This window comes from Accipiter gentilis, chromosome 5 (assembly GCF_929443795.1).
Source record: "Accipiter gentilis chromosome 5, bAccGen1.1, whole genome shotgun sequence".
NCBI lineage: Eukaryota > Metazoa > Chordata > Aves > Accipitriformes > Accipitridae > Astur > Astur gentilis.
In genome coordinates this window covers 33881746-33902374 of record NC_064884.1, presented here as the reverse complement: position 1 = coordinate 33902374, position 20629 = coordinate 33881746, and the positions used below count along the sequence as shown (strand labels likewise).

The window sequence follows — 20629 nt, the reverse complement described above, 5'->3', positions numbered from 1 at the left end:
CCTAATTGTATGGCTTGAGGAGATTTCGGCACTGTGCCATGACAACTGCATTCAAAAGCATTATCATTAGTGTTGCCCTTGCTGCAGTAGAAATGACCCTTAGAGCAATAGAATAAATGAAGGATGGAAAGATCTCTGGTTGACTCTATTCTGGGAACATGACAAAGAAAACAAGATTGTTTTAAGTCTTAGAGCAGAGGTGGTAGTTCCCTCCAAATCAGTTTTCCAGACCTAGCAGTTTTGTTTCTCCAGCTTCTGCTTATGGCAAGAGTTAGCCTTATCCTTTATATTACCTTATACCCTTACAGTTACCCTTATATTTCATCCTCAGTAAGAGGATTCAACTGTCAGCCTTTAGACAAACACTTGCCACTCTTAGTGGTAACTCGTATGGGGCTGTACTAATACCATCTAAATTTTTCATCTGCTTGTCTAAATCACAGCTAAAGTTGCCTACTTACCTGGTTTAATCAGATTCAAGAGACATGAAGGCGGGGGGGGCACGGACACAACACACATCATACTTGCCGAAGCTGAACATCTTCCAAATAAGGACATGTAAGTTTTGATCTGAATTTTAAAGAACTGGAGAGATTGTCACAGGTGCAACTGTTCCTGAACTTGAAACATATGCTCACGTTTGTTTCTTTCTGTAGTCATACAAATATTTGAGATTTAACAAAAAAAAAATCCAAAAAGGCAGTGAGATGTAGAAGAAGGGTATAACTCATAGCCTGTATTTTGGGGGTCAAGGAAGATATGTTTTATATATTGCAGCTTGGCTTTTCTCCCTCCTTCCCTTCCTCTCAGCCGCATGCTGGCTAGGTCAGTTTCTTAAAAATAAGACCAGGTTTTGTTGGAGTAAGACTTTCAGATCTTTGCTTCCTGTATCTTTGTTTCCTGGCAGTGGACACTGCTGTCTTGCTGGGCCATATTGCAGTGGCCAGCTTGTGCCAAAGTGAATCACTGTTTAGACTGGGGCTGCACAAGTAAGAAAATAGAAATTTAAGTTAAAAAGCGAAAAATGGAGACTGACTTAATGAAATCAGAGAAATAATTAGAAAAACTTTCTCATAAGACCAAGAAATAACCTCAGCTTTATGTGCGCCTAAGAAGGAGAGAGATGCAAATGACTTATTATTTTTTCCATAAATTATTGTTTTCAGTCAAAACAGCAAGAAAGCTTCACCTTTTTAAAAATATTTGCAGTGAGCTTTTTTTGTTTCAGAAAGTCTCATTGTTGATAATATTAGGTGTGCTATAACAACATTTTAAGCCAATATTGTAAGCAAGCGATTTCTTTCCTCTAAGGAAAAATCTAATGCATGGATTAGAAAAAAGGTCACAGCATATAATATGAATAAGAAAACAATTGCCATACCTTGTTACTACTAGGATTTTTGTGAGTATGTTTTTCTAATGTAATTGTATGCATACAACTTGCTATACAGCCTGACTTCAGCAACATCATCAATTGTAGGGGAAAAAATTCTTAAAGCATTACTTAATGCATTGGATTTTGATGCAGTTGAAAGAATTGCAGTTGTCTTTTAGTTTGGACATCGCTGATACAGATTCATAGAATGGTTTAGGTCTGAAGGGGCCTTTAAAGATCATCTAGTCCAAGCCCCCTGGTGTGGGCAGGGACATCTTTCAGAGGATCAGGTTGCTCAAAGCCCCATCCAACCTGTATGCTTCCAATGAAACATCCACAACTTCTCTGGGCAACCTGTTCCAGCATCTCACCACCCTCATCATAAAGAATTTCTTCCTTATGCCCCATATAAATCTATGCTGTTGTAGTTTAAAACCATTACCCCTTTTTCAGAGTTGTTTGTCTGTAGGTACAGGCCATTACTGACATACTTTGATTCTGATGTATTGCCCCTAAAATACCGTCATGTCCCTTGATCTCTGATTTGCTTCATTTCTGGCTTACAGTTGTAGGATAATGGAATTTCTTAGCATTTTTAGGGGTACTTGCTTTAGCATCAGTATGAAACACAGAAAGAAGTCTTTCAAATACCAATCTAGTCATAAACAAAACCATTGTAAGATTGGCTTACATAATGGAAGCTTTGAGATTTTTAATGCTGTTGCTGACTTCTGTATTGAACTGCTGAAGTTCAGATATTTGCCTGGGTACAGAAGCTTTCCAGAGCTTCCTGCTGTGAACTGAATAACCCAAAATGCATACCAGAAATGGAACTACCAGGCAAGCAGCTAAAACATGACACAACAGGGCTCATCTTCTTTATGTTCTCATATGAATCTTGAAGAAATATGGTAATGCTGTCAGCATGAACATATTAAAAGGTCACAAAGTTCACTCTTAGACTTTCCACTGTTGTGGAAATGTGGCAGTGGCATAATTTGACATCCAGCAGTAGTAGGTCACTATAAGCGAGAGCAAAAGCGTTATATATCATGCATGTAACTTAGCACTTCTTTGGCCTTTTGCGTTCTTTCATCTTTGAATCAGCAATATAAGGAAAAACAGTAATGTACTTTCAGTTACAAAATTGAAGATTTTTTTTTTTCCAAAACTTTTAGTGGATAAATCTGACAGTTATTTTCAGTTTCAAACTAGTTGGGTTTGAAGTGCCTCTCTGATGCAGTCTTCCCACTGAGAAGGGTATAGTAACAGTATTTTTGTTTAGTTCTGAAGTGATGACACTTCTTGCTGTTCTGTTTAGTATGAGAGCTAAGATACGCGAAGTAACAGAAAGCTATGAATAACTTTGATTTGTGAGAAACTGTAGCAATGCTATAATAAAGGGTGATCTCTACAATGGTTGTAAGTTAAGGCATAAATACATTGTTTCACAAAATTGTTGGCTTCTCAGTATGAAACCCAGCAATTGTTCTTTACCTAAGTATTTCAATGTGGATTTAATTCTTTGTGCTTTTTAAAATCCAATTTCAAACTGTTACCATCTAAATTTATTTCTCTGATAAGTCATATTTCTGTCTTCTAAAACTAAGTTGTTTATGTATAATTTTGAAGAGAGCTTTACATTGAGGAAGCCTGAGATATTCCTGGTCATGTGATCTCTTAATAGCAAAAAGCATCGTGCTCTTCATATGTGCCACCTCCTATACGGTGATAGTATCATAGACTCTTTTATGTTGGAAAACACCTTTAAGATCAAGTCCAAGTGTCAACCCAACACCACCATGCCCACTAGACCATGTTCTGAAGTGCCTTGTCTATGTGTTTATTGAACACCTCCAGGGATGGTGACTCAAATACTTCCCTAGGCAGCCTGTTCCAATGTTTGACAACCCTTTCAGTGAAGAAATTTTTCCTAATATCCAATCTAAACCTCCCCTCGTGCAACTTGAGGCCATTTCCTCTTGTCCCATCACTTGTTACTTGGGAGAAGAGACCAGCACCCACCTCACTACAGCCTCCTTTCAGGTAGTTGTAGAGAGCGATAAGGTCTCCCCTCAGCCTCCTCTTCTCCAGGCTAAACCACCCCAGTTCCCTCAGCGGCTCCTCACAAGACTTGTGCTCCAGGCCCCTCACCAGCTTCATTGCCCTTCTCTGGACATGCTCCAGCACCTCAGTGTCTTTCCTGTAGTGAGGGGCCCAAAACTGAACACAGTATTCAAGGTGCGGCCTCACCAGTGCTGAGTACAGGGGGACAATCGCCTCCCTGTTCCTGCTGGCCACACTATTTCTGATACGGGCCAGGATGTCTGTCGTTGGCCACCTGGGCACGCTGCTGGCTCATACTCAGCCGGCTGTCAACCAACACCCCCAGGTCTTTTTCTGTTGCGCAGCTTTCCAGACACTCTTCCCCAAAGATGTCCCATGGTGGCTCTTCAGATAGTAATCATGTGCATCAGTCTCTTCTGAAAGGTTTGGTATCTAGTTTGTGTGCTGCCTTGTTTTGTTTTTAAACTGGGAAGTCACTATCAAAAAGTACCATGAAATACGTAGGGTTATGGCTTTCTGGAAATCATGATCCTTGTTTTGGCAGTTGTCTGTTTCATTTAGCTGAAGATTTTTAGATGAAATATGGGCTTAGCAAGCATAAGCTGAATCTTACCTGGACTGAGTGAAACTACCTTGGGACTAGTGACTCTAGAGTGCATTGACAGCTCTGAAGCAGCCAGTCATGCTGGACTGTGGTTTTCAGTGGTGGAGCCAGGAGTCTGAAAGCTCTGCAGCTCCAGGTCTAATTGGAGTGTAGTTTCATACTATTGAGAGGGTTTTTGGAGCCAAGAGGTTTTGAGATGGGCTTCTGTGTACTTAGGCTACAGGGTAGTCCCCTTTGGCCCAGAGGCAACTATTGTAGAGGTTTCTGAAGCTATTGAATGAACTTGTCATTCATGTCCATTTTATTGCTGCTGTTGGCAGTAGGTTACTGGCGAGTTCCCTGAACATCTACAACTTTTTAGGGCACAACTTGTTCAAGGAAGACTTTGATCTGATTTGGACTGAAGTCAGATACAAAAAACTTTATCTCTACAAACTTTTCTGGAACCAGCTGCTCTTAAAATTGTTCTGTGTGTTGAGCAGTGATTAAAATTCATGAAAGCAGGGAGATAGAAATAAACTAACATTTTCAGGTGCTTGTTACCCTACTTGTTACTGTGGTCATAAACAGCATGTACAACAGGCTTTGTATCACAAGCTTAACACTTTCCTGACTTTGAGGTACTAAGGGCTTTGTTGACTATGGCTCTGAGTCTTGTTTCTGTTGCAGCTTTTGCCAAGCTATCTCCTACTCAACAAACTAGGAAGTAGTAAAACATTAGAAAACATTTTAGACTTTAACAGCTAATGATGTTTAGGGAGCTAAATATGGAGACGGAAAAGCATAGGTGGGAGTGAGAGGTAGGAATAGGTGATTAAAGTTCCAGTATCCAGAAATCTTGTGGTGTGTAGTAGGCCTGGTGATGCTTACAGGTACTATATTCAGAACTCTCATTACACTTCAGAAAAGAGGTCCTGGATTCATGGCAGTTACCTGAAACTATTGGCTCAATGTTCAGCAGCGGCCAGAAAAGCCTGCATAGCTCTTAGGCATTATCAGAAAGATACTGAGGACATGAGAAACTGTCTTTTTGTTTCTGTATAAAGCCCTGGTGAGCCTTGCTCTTGACTACAGGGTGCTACGGTCCCTGTATTTCAGGGAGGATATACTGGTGTTACAGAAGGTAGTGAGAATTTTTATTTTTTTTTTAAATAAGATGACATCTCTTGCCTTACAAGGAGGGACTTAAAAGACAGACTTAACAGTTTCAAGAGGCGAAGGTGGTAGGAGTATTTATGAGTGAAGCTTACAAATTCATGAAGGTGGTGAATGCAGAACCGTTACTCACCAAATTCTGCAACCTTAGAACTATGTGGCACTTGAAGCTTATAGGACAACTGGTTAGAGTCTGCAGAAGGTTTTTTAGTTGTTTTTTATATTATTATTACTTTTAAATGCATAGAGTAGCAAACTTCTGGAATCCTTTTGCATGGGGTATTGTGGAGGCAGATGATTTCAGTGGGTTAAGAAGAGGAATTTAATGAATATGTTGTCAACAGGTCTGTAAATAGAATAGACGGGGATCTACTCTCTAATTTCCTTAATCACATAGTTGTATATACTGAGAGAACAAGAGGAATGTAGTACAGAAAGGTTTAGGCTTACATACATATTCTTCCTGAATTTCACTTTGTTGCCCCTGGTTGCAGACAATACTGAGCTAAAATGACCATTTGTCTGACTCGGTGGGATATTTCTTATGTTCTTATACTAGTGCACATTGTGATCAGAGAATCTGTAAGAGATTATAGCATCAATTTAGATTTAAACTTGTTTAAAATAATCACTTCATTTTAGGAAGGCTTTGAATTTTTTTGTGTTTGTCAATCATCAGTCAAAAACTTTTGAAGGAAATCTAGTCAAGTGAGTTGAAGAGAAAAACAACAAGCTTAATTGAGCAAATATTGCTTTGTGTAGATTATGTCATTGTTTTCAAACCATCTTTTAATAAAGGCTGGTCATATAAGTGTGTTTTCCTGCCTCTTTCTCTGATTGGCTCTTTTTGTCTAAGGTTTTTTTTTTCTTCCTCCAAATCTCAGAACAGTTGCATTGGAAATAATGCATACTCTTCAAAATAGCAATACTTGCATTTGACAGTAGACTCCAGGGGGTTCATAGAGGATTATCTTTATGAAAGCTTTCTGTTGCAGCCATAGTAGAAACTTGAGGGTGCAGAAGGAGTGGGGGAAAGGTGGAATATACTTCGCAGCTTTTTCATATTGTTAAATCTGTGGAAGAAACCTAATACAATAACAGTTGGGGATGTGAAGGTTAATACTTGCTACTTGAACTTCCCCTGAATTAATAATGGATTTTTCATTCAGTGGAAAGCTGACAAATGGAAGCAAGTATGTAGATGCATAGGAAAGGGAATAAATCTGCTTAAATGTGGAGAGAATTAATTACCTGAGTAAAATTGGCATGAAGGATGCTAAGACTGGAATCTTAATACAGGTAGAGTTTAGAGTTACTATGGAGTTCATTAAAATAAATAACAAAAAAAACCCCAAGTGGGTTATGTAATGCAATTTTTACTTTGTCTACTTCATTTCCACATGACATCCTACGGTTGCCATGAAACAGGTGCTGCAAGACACATGCAAAACATATGGTTGTTTCTGAGGTGGAGAATTTGTAGGATTCTGAGATTTAAAAGTTTCTGAGTTTCATCAAGTACTGTATTTAAGATACACATGGTATTCAGTCATGTTGATTTTTATCTTCACATATATTCCCAGTGTAACTTAATGGGTAGAATCTCTCCTTTCAGATTCATGTGAATCTAGCAAATCATTGGTTATTTGATAGCAATTAATTGCACTTTCACTGTATTTATCAGGGAATAAAAATGAAGAAAAATAGCACACTTTGATTTTTCTCCTTGTGACCTTTTTCATTTCAACTTGGTGAGATTAGTTGCAGGGGGACTAGTATGTTCTTAACCAGAAGGCTAACTTGTGATGCAAAGCTTCTAGCAGTTTTGGAAGAACTGTGTGGACAGGAGAGCACGTGAGAGGTATTGCTCTTAAGTGGTTGGGTGTGCCCTTGAGAATAAGTGTAGAAAGAATTCAAAATACTTTCTCAGCTGTCTTAGAGATGCTTTTCTTTCCTCATTTCTAATTCATCTCCAGTAAAAATGAATTGAAACCCTTTTTACAAATTTCAAAGCTTTCAGATCCAGTTTTCTGTTGTTAACATGTTGTGGAGAGAATACAGGTCAAATTTCAAATAGTCAACTGTAACAATAGCTTGAGGCGAGCTTGATAACTGTTGCGATAGATTTTTCTCTAATGAAACCATACTCTTGAGGAATTATTTATAGTGATCTGAGAAACCTCATTTTTAAGGTGCTCATGTATGAGGTTTGCTAACATATTGCTGAAGTATGAAAAAGTCAGCTGTGCTTTGGTAGAATCCACAGAATGGCCTGCAGTAAAGGAAGGTGGCCTTGGTTTTAATTAATTCTGCAAGGGAGGGGGGGGAAAAAACCCAACCCAAACCAAACTTCTGTAAAATCCGTGAATAATGTGCAAGTTAGTATGGCTGACCTAGCAAGAATTAAAATAATTCAGAGTAAAACAAACAAAAACCCAACACTTTTTTATTTGCGCAACATGAAAAAAGTACAGCCCCAACTAACTAATTTTCCTTGAAAAAGAAATTGTATAAGTGCTCATAGTTTCCAAGGAAATACCTGACAGGTTAAACCTCTTTAAATGTTTTATATGTGAACACTTTTGCTATTTTGTTATTCGGGCCAGGAGTTACTTCTGGAAATGAATATTTGTAATGAATTTGGAGGAAGAAAAAATATCAACTCGTGCTGCAAGGTATGAATTGCTTCCAGGTATGGCCACTAAAACATATTTTCCATAGGAAGAGATTATTTCTTTGAACTGTTGCAGAGTTTACCGTCTTCTTCTGAACTTGCTCATCATTAATTATTTGATAGAAGTCTTCTGGTCTAATCCAATCCAATACTGTGTTTGGGGGGAAAACTCTTAGTCATGGTTATTTGTAATTCTGACTTCTTAGTTTTGTGGTCATGTAAGGAAATCAGGTTTATATCCTCTCTCATATTCTTGTTTGGATTCAGAACAGAGCAGAGTAGAGGACTGGCAAATAGTTAAATTTAAGTATCACTATGTAGTAGGTTGAGGACGAGACCAGAAACTAATTGTGATGAGCTGAATTTATTTTAATTTTTTTTATTTAGGAGGTGGGTGGTAGTGAGTGAAGGATAACTTGTGGTTTTGATAAAATTATTCTGGTTTAAGTAGAGATACTGTTGAAGGACTGTTGAAAAGGTTCAAAATAGCCATGGAAAAGCTGAGTAATGTATTAAAAAATTAAATTCTTCTAGGAACATTTAATAATCCTGTTTCCATCATAAGGTTCTCACGCACTCTTTCTTTAAAAATATGCATTTAAAGCATTAGTGGTGTTAGTTTAAGCTTTTATATTCTATCATTTCACTTCTTAATCTCTTTTGCAGAGCCAATATGGGACTCTGTGGTAGAATGTTCTTGTGTCTGTATTTTCTCCCTTACAAAATTACTCTAAACTTTAATTTTAAGAAAAAGTATGTGTTCAGGCCGCCTGATATTTGACTCCATGTAACCATTCAGAAAAAGTGTATTAGGGTTATGTGGTGGGGACAGGAGACTTTCATTATTTCTTGCTGTTAAATTTCTAAATGTATTTTGTGTTGTAGCTTCTCAGAGAATCATACAATTTTGGTTTTATTATTCTTGAGTTTTTCTTTCTTCCTGCCTGCAAGTTGTCAATTTTATAGTTAACACTGTGGCAGCCTTCCCTGGAGCTAGGAATCTATTTTTTTAAGGAAAGTTGGCCTTACATGCAGTGGTATCTCTTGATTTTTTTTTTCTTTTTTTTTCTTTTCTTTTTTCTTCCCTTCATTTGCTAGGCACATGTAGTGGGAGTTTCTAGTCTTACATTTAACAAGGACTTGCCAGTATAGTTGAGGAAGGAAAGGAAGAACTAATAGGTGTGGAAGTTGGTATGCAAGAGGTTAGAGAGGCAGGTTGCAAGAGGAGAATATGGCATTTATAGTCTGATTCCCTCCTGCCCCAAGCAACAGGGATATGAAAATATACCCCTAACCTAATTCTAAGGGAGAGTGTTGACACATAACAAGTAAGTATAAACTGGCAATAAACTTGCAATGCCTGTTACTGCCAGAGGAATGAGATCCTGCTTAGGGAGGGATATTTTGTGTATAGACATTCATAAGCTTATAATGTGATTACTAGTCTTAAGTATAGACCAAAGACACTATTATATTCTTGAAAGGAAGCTGATAGAAATGCTGGCAATGTCTGTATCAGCCATACTCTTATCATTCAAGCTGTTTGTAAGGAAATCCTCAATGGGAAGTGATCTAAGGTTGACCTACAGTTGAATCATCAACGTGGAGTGTATGTCAGAATTGAGGTCTGACTGAAAAGCAGGGTCCATAGAAGTTTTTTAATACTTGTTCACCTGGTGCTTGGATAGGTGTTTGGATAAGATGACAGGAAAATAGTAGCTAAATATATGGGCGAAGGTACTGTTCAAGAAAGTATAGAGTGGGGAGGGAAGACAGTTTTCCTTTTTTGAGCTATCCAGTGGATAGGTAGGTAGTTTGGGAGAAATTGGGGAACAACTTAGTCCTCCTGAAGGAACCTGAAATAAGTGTAGAGGGGTTGAGTGGTTGGGTTTTGGGGGGTTTTAGTCATCTTTTTATAATTGCTTATCTATTTCTGCTGTCTTTCTGCACCTCTTGGATCTATCAAAAGAAATGCCAGAAATCCCTTGGCTGCTATCTCAACAGGCACTTTAGCAACCTCTACCGGTCTTGCATTGCAACTTGTTGTATCTAATTTGCTGTTATTACAACAGTCTTTTATGCACAACATCTATCATCTATACCATTAATGCTACAAGGAAATGTCCTCTTGTTTCTGCATCCACAGCACCCTTTTAATAATTATTTACAGCCAGGTTTCTAAAATAAGCTTTTAGATGTGTTACTTCTATAGCATTTTTAGCCATATGAGTAAAACACAGATCAGATGTGATCAGATTAAAACTACAGCAAATCATGAGCATTTTACTTATTACATGTAGCTGAAGTATAAAGGCAGGTACAGAGGTTTCATTCATTTGATTTTGGGGAAGGTGAAGGTTTCCAGTTGTAGTGTTCTGCGTATTTCCAAAAGCTGTTCTCTTGAACTCAAAGGCTGTTTCCAGAGTGATAGCTGACCAGAAATGGGACTTCAGTCATTATGAGTGCATAATAAGTTCAACTGGAATTGTTCAATACAGCAGTTATGCTAATATTTGCACAATTACCTTTGGTATTTCTCATGGCATGGAATGAACAAGAAGTGCACTTAACATTCTAGACTGTCAGCTTTGTTTAGATATTTTTTTTAGGTATAATTATTTCATAAAATCAGTTTTGGCAGAATTTACTCTGAAGAACACTTGCATTGTAAGAATTTTGTGAAAAATCAATGTGATATTAACCTTAAGGTTTGTATTGAAGAATTGTCTCTGATCTGTTGAACATGTGCTTTGTCAGAAGAAAGGATACTTAAAAATTTATTTATTTCTTAACTAGCTATTGGTCCAGCATTATAGCAGCCTAGTATTTGGCACCTGAATCATATTTCACATTAAGTCATCTTTTGAGTTTTTAATAAACAAGATAAGCAGTTTATTTTGTGTCTTGTACTCACGGTTCTGAGTAGCCTTTGGGAGATGACACATTGTTTACTTTTGTATCAATAGTTTTCAGAGAATAAAGCTTCAATGGGAGCTCCATCATGTTACAATTGCCAGGCCTTTTAAGTTATCTGGGGATCTTGCCAATAGTCTTTAAAAGAACACAGCTAATTAATTCTTCCAGTTACTTAGTATTTCTGGCATAAGTGAGCACTAGCATCTTTGTTGTGCATGTCTCTCTCCAACAGTATAAAGTCATACTGAAGGGTTTTTTGGAATAGCTAAAAGCAGTGTGTAAAAAGGGTTACTAAGTGGTCATTACTACAAAAATAACTTTATATTGTACTGCGCCCCAGTATTTAAAAGTTTTCCTTTGTAAGTAAACTCTGCTTTTAATGGTTTTAGGAAGAGTTCCTTCTCCAAGTCGCCATTGCTAGATTTAATTTCTGGTGAAAATTAATTTCTTGAATAGATTTTTTCAGTTTACTTCTGTAATGTTGTACTGCCCTTATTTTATGCCTGAGTCTCTGAATGAAGCCAAAATGTTACTGCCAGCAGTTTCCCTTACCTCCTGTTGGTACCCTTTTCTTCTACAGTCTATTTACTGGCAGTCTTGGCTGTTCACTCTTGCATTTGTGCCTTTTATTTTCCACTGGTATATATAACTTTCTAACAATATTCTGGATGTCCTGTTGCTAGATTCTGACCTCCATGGCTGATGACAGCACTACGTTTCTGTTCCTTAGGCATGCATCTGTCGAAATAACTTTCAGTTCCTTTAAGCTTTCCTCTAGCAAGTTGGATGCTGAGTCCTTTTTATGGTTCCTTTTGCAACATCAAGAATTGGGGAAAAAAAATTTTCAATCTCTCTGTACTAGAGAGTCTTCATGAGGCCTCCTGGCCTGCCACTTCAGACTTCCTTAAGGTTAATTTGAGTGTATTAATAATCTTTAAATATCTTTGAGCTCTGCAGTAGGTTTTTCTTTAAGTGATGATTGGAGTGAGACCTTGATATTCATATGATACAAGTGCATTTTTCATATGCTATATTGTCAGTGAAGCCATGTTAGTTACCTGTTGTAATTGAAACTGAAGGAAAAAAAAAACCCTTTTTTTGTGAATGCGGTAGATATACTGCCTACAGGACTTTGAGTATATTTCTTTGTGAATACAGACAGTGGGAGCAGAGCCTATGGTGTTTTTCTCCCATACTACAATAAATACAATTGTGTTCCACCATGTTGACACATTTTTGATGCACATGTACAAAAATTTCATACTAACTTTAGTAAAATGATAGATGTTAATTCTAGCTCTTCCTGCACTAACTGCATGCATCTTCTTGTTGCTAAGCCACCAAAACTTAAAGAGTACAGTAGTAAAATAAAAATAAGCAATGTCCCAAGTACTGCATGCTACCAACAGATAATTGGATTTTGCAAACATTGGATGATGCCCCGTAAGTCATTATATGCCCATGAAGATGCAGAAAAGCTTCTCTGCAGCACTTCTTTGAATTTTAAGGTAATTATTATAGTTATTTTGATGCTGTTTCAGAGTGATAAATGGAAATTGTGGTCATTGTGTGTTTTATCATGACTACAGACACTGAAAAATGAGCTAGAATACCAAGTGTTTTATTGAAATGAAGCACTGGGGTGATGATGTGGAACATTCTCCTGTTTTAAAATGTTTTAACTAATGTTTTCTAATCTATTCTCAGTGCTCTCATGAAAAGAGTGGGTGTGTTAATCTTTCTATACAGTTTTTGCTGTAAGAGCTGTGAAGGTGCTATTTTGCCAATCTGATACCTCAGAAGAAATATGGAAATTTATATAGAGCATAAATGCAGACTTCTTAGTACTGTACAGGGAATTTGAAATGGAGAGTATAGAATTTACTATTCTGATAATGATACAGTATATTGTGGTGTGGGTTACTTTAGGTTAGAGAAATCGGAAAAAAATTAAGAAGCCTTAGGAGGATTAAGAGGGGGTTAACTATTTAGCAGCAAGTTTAATGGGCTACTCAGTAGAAGAGGGGTTGAAAAATATCGTTGATGCTGAACTAAGGTAAACCAGTTTCCTTGTTAATAGAATCCTGTATTCTTCTGGACTTGCTGTGATCTTGCCAGCTTTGAATTTCAGTTAGAGAGGCATTGTGGTATAGTTATCATTGATAAACAATTGAATTATTTAACTGCTTAATTTGTTGTGGTTTTTTTCTCTGATGAACAGTGTTTTCTTAACAGTTGCTTAAAAGAAAGTGTAAGATCGATAGTGTTTTGTCACTGCTCAGATTTGCCTAGCATTCTAAACCATTGAAGGAATAACAGGGCTGTGTTTTTAGTGAGGTGTGGATTCATTAATTTTTAAAATTGCACTACCACTGCCATGGAGTTGACTTTTTCAGAGTTATGAACGTAAGATTACAGAGCAGTGTCAACCTAGCTCATGTTTTTTTCTGTCTGAGGCCATGTATTCTCAGCAATTGAGTGGGCTCTGCAGTGACTGTTAATCCCAGCTGAGGGCAGATAGCTGCTACAGGTTGTTTCAGGAGAACACTTGCGTGCAGCCGTGCTCTCAAGGGCCTGCTCTCTGGTCTGGTTGAAGCTTGCGCACTCTGCCTGGTTCATCAGCTCTTCCTTTGGCTCTGCTGTAGTGAGCAGCCATTTGCTTCAAGACTTCAGGGACTCTTACGGTATTCTTTGTTCCCAAACCTTTATGAATTGCTTGCTTTAGGCCTGAGTAAATGTAAACAGGCTTTAGTGTCATTTTAACAGTATACATACATACTGAACATTGTGCTAGCCAATGCATCTGAAGTGGGAGGGGAGAGGAGCTCTCTAGTACTTGAATTTGTGTTTAAAGACTGTTTCATTACTTCATTTTAACTTTTGCAATTCTTATCCCTTATTTTAACCATATTCATGTTATGTTTAATGTAGCGCTTTTCTATAACGGAGTAAAAGCCTGACGCTTTTTCTGGTAGAAAATAAATTACCGCTTTTTGTTTCAGATGAGGTATTGTGTTTCTCTCTGTGTAAGCCAAGACTTGCTGCTTCAGTTGGCTTTTGAACATGGTTGTTTTTCAGATGTATAGCTTGAGCTGTTCAAAAGAAAATATTTTGATCCTCTGCTTGTCCGATGTTGCAGTTTCTGAGGCCTCTTAGGTGTGTCTAAACTTCGGTCTAAATTATGACCGCTGCTTGTTTTGACATATCCATGCTATCTTTAAATTTGTGATCTTGGGTACTGATAGCAGCAGGCACAGGGCACCTTATGTAGCAGTTGTCCTCAAAATTTCTCTACCCCTTTGAGATTGCACTCTTGGTATATGCAGAGTAAATTTGTACAGGATTAGTGCAGGTGTTTATCTAATTAAACCATAATCGTACTGTGACTGTTAGTGTTAAATGTGTGCTTACTACTTTTAATTTACTTATGTAGGACTCACAAAATTCTCTCTTCCCTGCTATTTTCACAGATCTTCATACTGGTCACCTCTTTGCAGATAGTTTGTGGGGTTTTTTTGGGTTGGTGGTTTTGGTTTTGGGGGGGGATTGGTTGGGTTTTTTTAATCATACAGGTCTGAAGGGAACCAGACTTCCTAGTTCCTGAAGAGTTGGGCTGCTTTGGCTCTACTAAAGTGCACAAAGAGAAGGAAAACTGAACTTGCTTAGTCAGATAAACAGAATGTGTATTCTGGGAAGGAATACCATAACCTGAGTTTCTGGTTCTAGTAGTCTTGGCTGGTACTTGTCATATGTTACGGTTCTTTTGAAGTTGTGGTGCTGTTTTCAATAGTGGAATATCGTACTGTTATGTATACTAAAAACCTGTTGGTAGGATTGTGATCTGTGCTTTATCAAAACATGTCTGAATATTCCAACAAAAAATTTGTTCTTGCTTGTATTTTTAATTAAGTATGTATTGTGATTATATCAGAGAAGTTGGGATTTATGGAGCTAAAATAAGGAGCAGATGTTTACTGGAATATTCTTAGGACTTTCAGTCTTCACTATTTTATTAGCTGACAAGCTGTTTTTTCCCATGTGTAGTGCATATAGATGGAAACTCCAGAGTAAACAGGTATTTTGGGTTGTTTTGGGTTTTTTTCTTCAGAGCTATTAAATTGTTGGCAGAAAGTTGAACTGGTTAATGTGTTGCTTTTCAGTTCATGTTCAGCTGTTATTGGAGGTATTCTGTTGACTGGTAATTGTATCAGTTCAGACCAGAGAAGACACAGGAGTTGAAAAATTCTTACGATAGAGTGGTTCAGGACTAGTATATAATATAGTGGTTCAGTGGTCTGGGAGTAGTATTAAGCCTGTCTCATCATCCATGCTGAAAATGATGTGCTTTGTGCTTTCCCATCAATTCTTTGCAGGTTTTCCTCCATCTTTTTGGTCTCAAGAGAAGTTGTAGCATTGCACTATATTACATTTGAACCACAAATGGTGTTAATGCTCTAGAAAATTCTGATTAATGCTCCCCAATTAACTTGCCACTAGTCCCCTTTTAGTGCACAGAAGTACAGAAACACAAGCATGTAGGCTCACTTGCAAAGTGAGTGTGCCAGTGGGATTGTCGGAAAACAACTTGGGCTGACAGGATCCAGGGAGCAGCACGTACAGGTGCCTCCTGGTACTGGAGGCAGTTCTCTGCTGGAGGTTGCTGTGAGTCAGTACGTGGTGTCATAGTGCATGTTGAATATGAGGCAAAGAAAAAAGAAAAGCAGGTAGAGGAGGGAAGGAGAAAGTGAATAACTTGATAGAGATGTTTGTATGAGACTTGCTGACTTAAGAGGTAAATGAATGTTGGAGTTGACTACTTTGGTGTTTTTTGTAAACCATATGGTCACATTTCTTTGTAATATCAGTTTATATGAAGAAGATGCCATTCCTTTGCCTGACACATAGGTGCATTCTTCCAAACTTAATTGGTAGAAACTCTTCTTGGTAAAAGCCTATGAATACCATATGGCCATGACAGATAATTTGTATAAATGTGTTGATTGGGTGATTGTGATATAATCTTACCTATAACTCTTCGTAATTTCCTTCAAAGGAGAAACAGAGTTAGTTGAAGAAACCTGAGTTCTTATAGGGTTATTTCCTTCTAGTCATAATCTCAGAATATTTCTTAAGTATGTTGGGTGAAAAACAAGTAGACTTTTGCTAATAAATCCTGAAACTTAGAAACATTGCACTTCTAGCCACAATATCCTGATAGTAAACAATAACAGTGATGGTAAAGGTAATGGTGTAAGTGCACTCAAAAGCTGAATGAACACTGTCTCCTGGTTTTGATGTGGACTTCTTCGTGTTTACTTGTGTTTTAAATAAGTAAAAATGCTGTTCTTAAAACCAGGAATTTTAATGCTTTGATAAATCAAGTATTTTTTTATTCTTAATATATTTTATAATGTCAATATAAAAACCAAGATAGAAGGAAAGTGATCAGGAGATGTGTCTATAAGTGGGCCATTTTCAAGGTTATGAGTGTGTGAAGGACAATTAGTTAGCCAGAGATGTCGCGTGGGAAAATACTGACGTAAAATACAGACTTATATTTCATAATTGGAAAGAGGGTGTGTGTGTGTGTGTTGGGGTTTGGGGTTGTTTTTCATTGGGTTTTGTTACATCAGAAGTGCCTGCTTTCAGTGTCTTAAGGCTTTCCTTCCTCTTCCAGAAAATGCTGGGACAGAAGAGATGAGTACTCCCTTTACTAAGGCCTAAAACTGCCTGTTGAAAAACAATCCTGACCAGGCAATATACGAATGGCCCAAGGAAGCCAGCAAATTGATATTCAGGTTTTACATGACCTGCGACAGAAGTTTCCTGAGGTACCTGAAGGTGTTGTATCCAGATGTATGTTACAGGTCAGTGTTCTGTTAATGACTGTACGAGTAAGCAGTGTTGCTTTTTTTAAGCTTTATGTATGGGTGGGTGTCTCCTTTGAAAGCAGATTTTTTTCTTTCTATTTTCCTTTTTGAGTGAGACAGATACACACAGTCTATTTCTTTGTTGCACAGCAAGCTAAGTATCAAATTGGCCTCTTTTTCCATGTCTAATAAGGGTTGGCCTAAGGTAAACCAGCCCATAAATCAGTGTGTGCATGAAGACTATTGTCTCGCCAATCAGTATGCTCGTGCCTTTTGGCCATCTCAAGAGCCAAAACTAACTGTGACAAAAGGAGGGATGCAAAGCCAACTTGAGTCCAGCAGGGACACTTTAAGGCAGTGCTACAAGAATGCAGCTTTTTTGTTTGGTTGGGTTTTGGTCTGGGGTTTTTTTTGCTTTGAGGGTCAGGGCAGGTCCAGAAGCAACTTTGCTACCTGGTTTTCCCCAGGCTTCGAGGAATTTAGTGGGCCCTTGCCTGCATGCAGGTCAGCCCCAGTGCTTTCTACTCTCAGGTCCCTTGGCCTGCAGAGCCACTGCTGGTGGCCTTACATATCTTCTGCAGCAGGGAGCCTAGGAGTGTAATGCAGGCGCAACCAAGTTCTCTGAGTCAGCCTGCATCAGGCAAGACTAAGTGGTTTTAGCTTAGCATCCACCATGTTAGACCTGAGTGGATGTGATACACTGGTTTGCTTCTGCCCAGAGCTTCCCAGGGCTTTGACTTCATTTGTTTTCTTGTAGCTTGGGAGTCCATGCTGCTAATCTGTGGACTTCTGTTGGGCTTGGAAGTAACAAAGCATTTGAGTCTGGTACTGCAGTTAGTGCTAAGGCTATGGGACTGCCATATCATCAACTTCTACCTCCAGCTATCTGTTTTCTATACTGCCACTATCAGAACACTTACGTGCCCATAATTTATATCAACTTCTGCTCTATAACATCACATTAGTTACTTCAGGAGGTAAATTAATGTGCCTGTCCAGAGCCTGACATAGGGACACCTGAATGCCTGGAGTTAACAAATGATGATAGACTTACTTAACTATGTTGCTTAAACATGTTTGCTTTGCATTTTCCAGTGATCCCAAAGCATCCATACTGATTGGATTTTTTTCATTATCTAAGGTATTCAACCTTTGAGTACTCTGGATAATAAGAGGATTGTCTGAATATTCATACTGATGATGAGTATATACAGCTTGATTGGAAAAAAGATGGGTCATGAGTTCCCAGAAGCTAGCTGTCTCTGGACTATGACTAGGACATCTGTGGTTATGATTCAACGTTCTTTAAATCATAATTGTTTGTCTTGCTTTTTATATGTATTTTTATTTATAAAATACATATATGTGTATACTTACATATGTGTATGTAGTCACACACACATGCATTCAAACACAGCGTTTGTACTGTTGGGAGTAGAAGTGTGACTGTGCCAATTTAATGTTGATATTTTCAAGACTTTATCATGACTCTCGATTTTTACTAGAATAAGAAGCTGTGAAAAGTGCAGCTCTTGAGAATTGTTTTTGATTTGCAAGAGGGCAAAATTCTACTTGGGGCTCATGAGACTTCAAGCTTTCCTCAACCCTTTCTTTCTAATTATTTAGCTGAAGAGGGAACAGAACCAGACTATAAACTGCCAGTATTTGTTCTCAGGATTGTACGCTACCATTTTTATATTGGTTCTCGGTAGGACTAATCTAATTCTTACACTACAAGTAACGTTTTGTTCTTCAAACATGAGAACTGCTTGTTGAGCAGGTCAATGGACTTGCCAGAGTGAATGCATCAGTACTCACCTTTTGAATGTAATTCTTGATAAATTTGAAGGCTAGTGCTTGGCTCTTGAGAGACTCAGCAGTCTTCATAACATTGAATACAGTGGATTTTATTTTTTTTTAATAAAGAGCATTATAACTGTGAAGAAAAGATACTGTACATCCCATACTTTGACAGAGATGTGGGAGAAGGGTTTAGATGAGGGAGTATTTCAGGTCGGCTTTCATAAGAGGGTTTTTCAAAAATTCTGTAGGGTAATTAATGTTCTATATGTGCAATATTATTACACTAATTCATTACACTAGAAGGCTACCTTTTTTGTTGTTAACTGAGAGCTTCTAAGACTCGCCAGAAAAATCCTATCATGTTGGTGGTTCTTTGAAATTTCATGAGCTCTGGTTTCTCTGCATCAGTTAGCTTCTAGCTCTGCTACTTCTCTGAGATAGTGGGGAGTTTTGTGGGTTTTTTTGTGGGGCTGGTTTTTGAGTGATGGTTTTTTGTTGTTGTTTTGGGGTTTTTTGTTTAAAAAGAAGCCTTAACATGACCTCTTTAAACCAACAAATTTTGTACTTGGACTGGTGGTAAAGACTGGAAAGCAGAATTTGAGAGTACTTCTGCATGTATTTGCAATACTGCTGGAATAGTGTCTGAATCCTGAGTTCTGCCTTCTTGTAGTTGAGCATAGTGGAAGGAATTTCCGATAAACGCGGTAACTATGATTTAGGTTAGAGAAGTACTTAAGGACGTTATTGGGTATAAGAAATGGTGCGTTTTCCCCCACAATACATAATATGCAAGCATCGTGTCAGGGTGAAGTTTTCTTTTTTAAACCAGGATGTATAAGATATCCCAGGAGAGAACCCGAAAGAGTTTAAGCAGTTATGCAGTTTATAACGATATTGACAAGAGGCTTCTATAACAAAAAAAGTTTCTTCAGATCACTATGAATTGTGCAGGAAAACTTTACAGATATTTCAGTCATCCTCTGAATTTTTTTAGCCAAACACTTTCAGTTTTTTTTTTTAAAGGAAGGTTGATAGCCTCATATGCTTATAATGAAAAACTTAAGGATAAACATAGTATGCAGATGTCTTGAGGTGAGTCGCCCACTGTTGAAATATCTAAGCAATATCTAGTATACTAAAAACAGAGGACCACCAAAAATATAATAGGATGAAATTTAAACCTATGTAATCTAGGGAGTAAAAAGTTTTATTGCTTTCTTGGGCTGACAACACTGAATGTTCCTGAAAAGTTTTGCATCCCTCCATTCTCCCCAACAAGCCTTCTGCATTCAGCTCTCCCCTTCTACTCATTTAAAGGAGTCACTGCAGTGTCCCCAGTCTGTGGACATTGTCTCCTATTGTTCTTTTTTTGTGTCTGGAGCATTCTATAACTACCTGCTCCTCAAGTCTGTGTCCTCTCCTTGCTTCCTCGTTTCCCTCCAACATTCTTATTCTTTCTTTTTTTTTCTTTCTCTTTCAGGGTGCCAACATTTTAAACTCAATTGGGACATGGGCAGAGCTAAGATGAGGGGTATTGTTTTGCTGGAATATGCTCAGTTCTGCCATCAACCGGTTCTCTGATCTATAAAGAGCTAGAAGCGGTTGAAACTCTGCCTCTGCCAGCCAGAAGATGCCAGGGGTTCCATGTGCCCCCGTTTCCCCTTTGAGTTCTCCAATTTGCTCATTGACGTCTCTGAAATTTTGGAATTGATTGGATGCGGTCTTAAAAAAGAAAAAAAAAATTGTCCAAAGAAATGCATTCAAGCTGAATGTAAGGGCCTTGCAAGCTTGGCCTGTTCCATTTTGGTTTGGTATTTTTGGCCTTTGTTAATAATTTTAATTCACTTAAGTTCATGCAAAATCTGCCTTTAAGATCTTTCTAGCTTGTTTTTCTGTGGCATCCTATCTTTTTCCCTTTTCTGGCTCCCTTTTCTCCTTTGCAACAAATACAAAGCTATTGTTCTTATCTTCTTACCCACTGTTCTGTCTGTGTGTGATTCCTTTCTTCACTACTAACTTCAATTGATTACTTTGTCCTCTGGTGCTTATTCCAAACTAGAGCTGATATGCATACCATCGATTTGACCCATTTTCATACCTCTCAAGACTTTTCTGCAGCAATCCTTATATACAGCTGGCTGTTAGATAGCCTTTAGGGAATCTGT

General features: G+C 38.0%; 1 protein-coding gene across 2 annotated transcripts in view; it reads left to right on the top strand.

Annotated features, from left to right (window-relative positions):
* TAB2 (TGF-beta activated kinase 1 (MAP3K7) binding protein 2) overlaps positions 1-20629 on the top strand; it is a 69360-nt gene that overhangs the window by 31907 nt on the left and 16824 nt on the right. For both annotated transcript variants that reach the window (XM_049800272.1, XM_049800271.1), the window contains exon 2: positions 16469-16658. In XM_049800272.1, the coding sequence (XP_049656229.1) occupies positions 16557-16658 (102 nt within the window). In that variant the 5' untranslated portion in view covers positions 16469-16556. The remainder of the gene's footprint in view (positions 1-16468; positions 16659-20629) is intronic.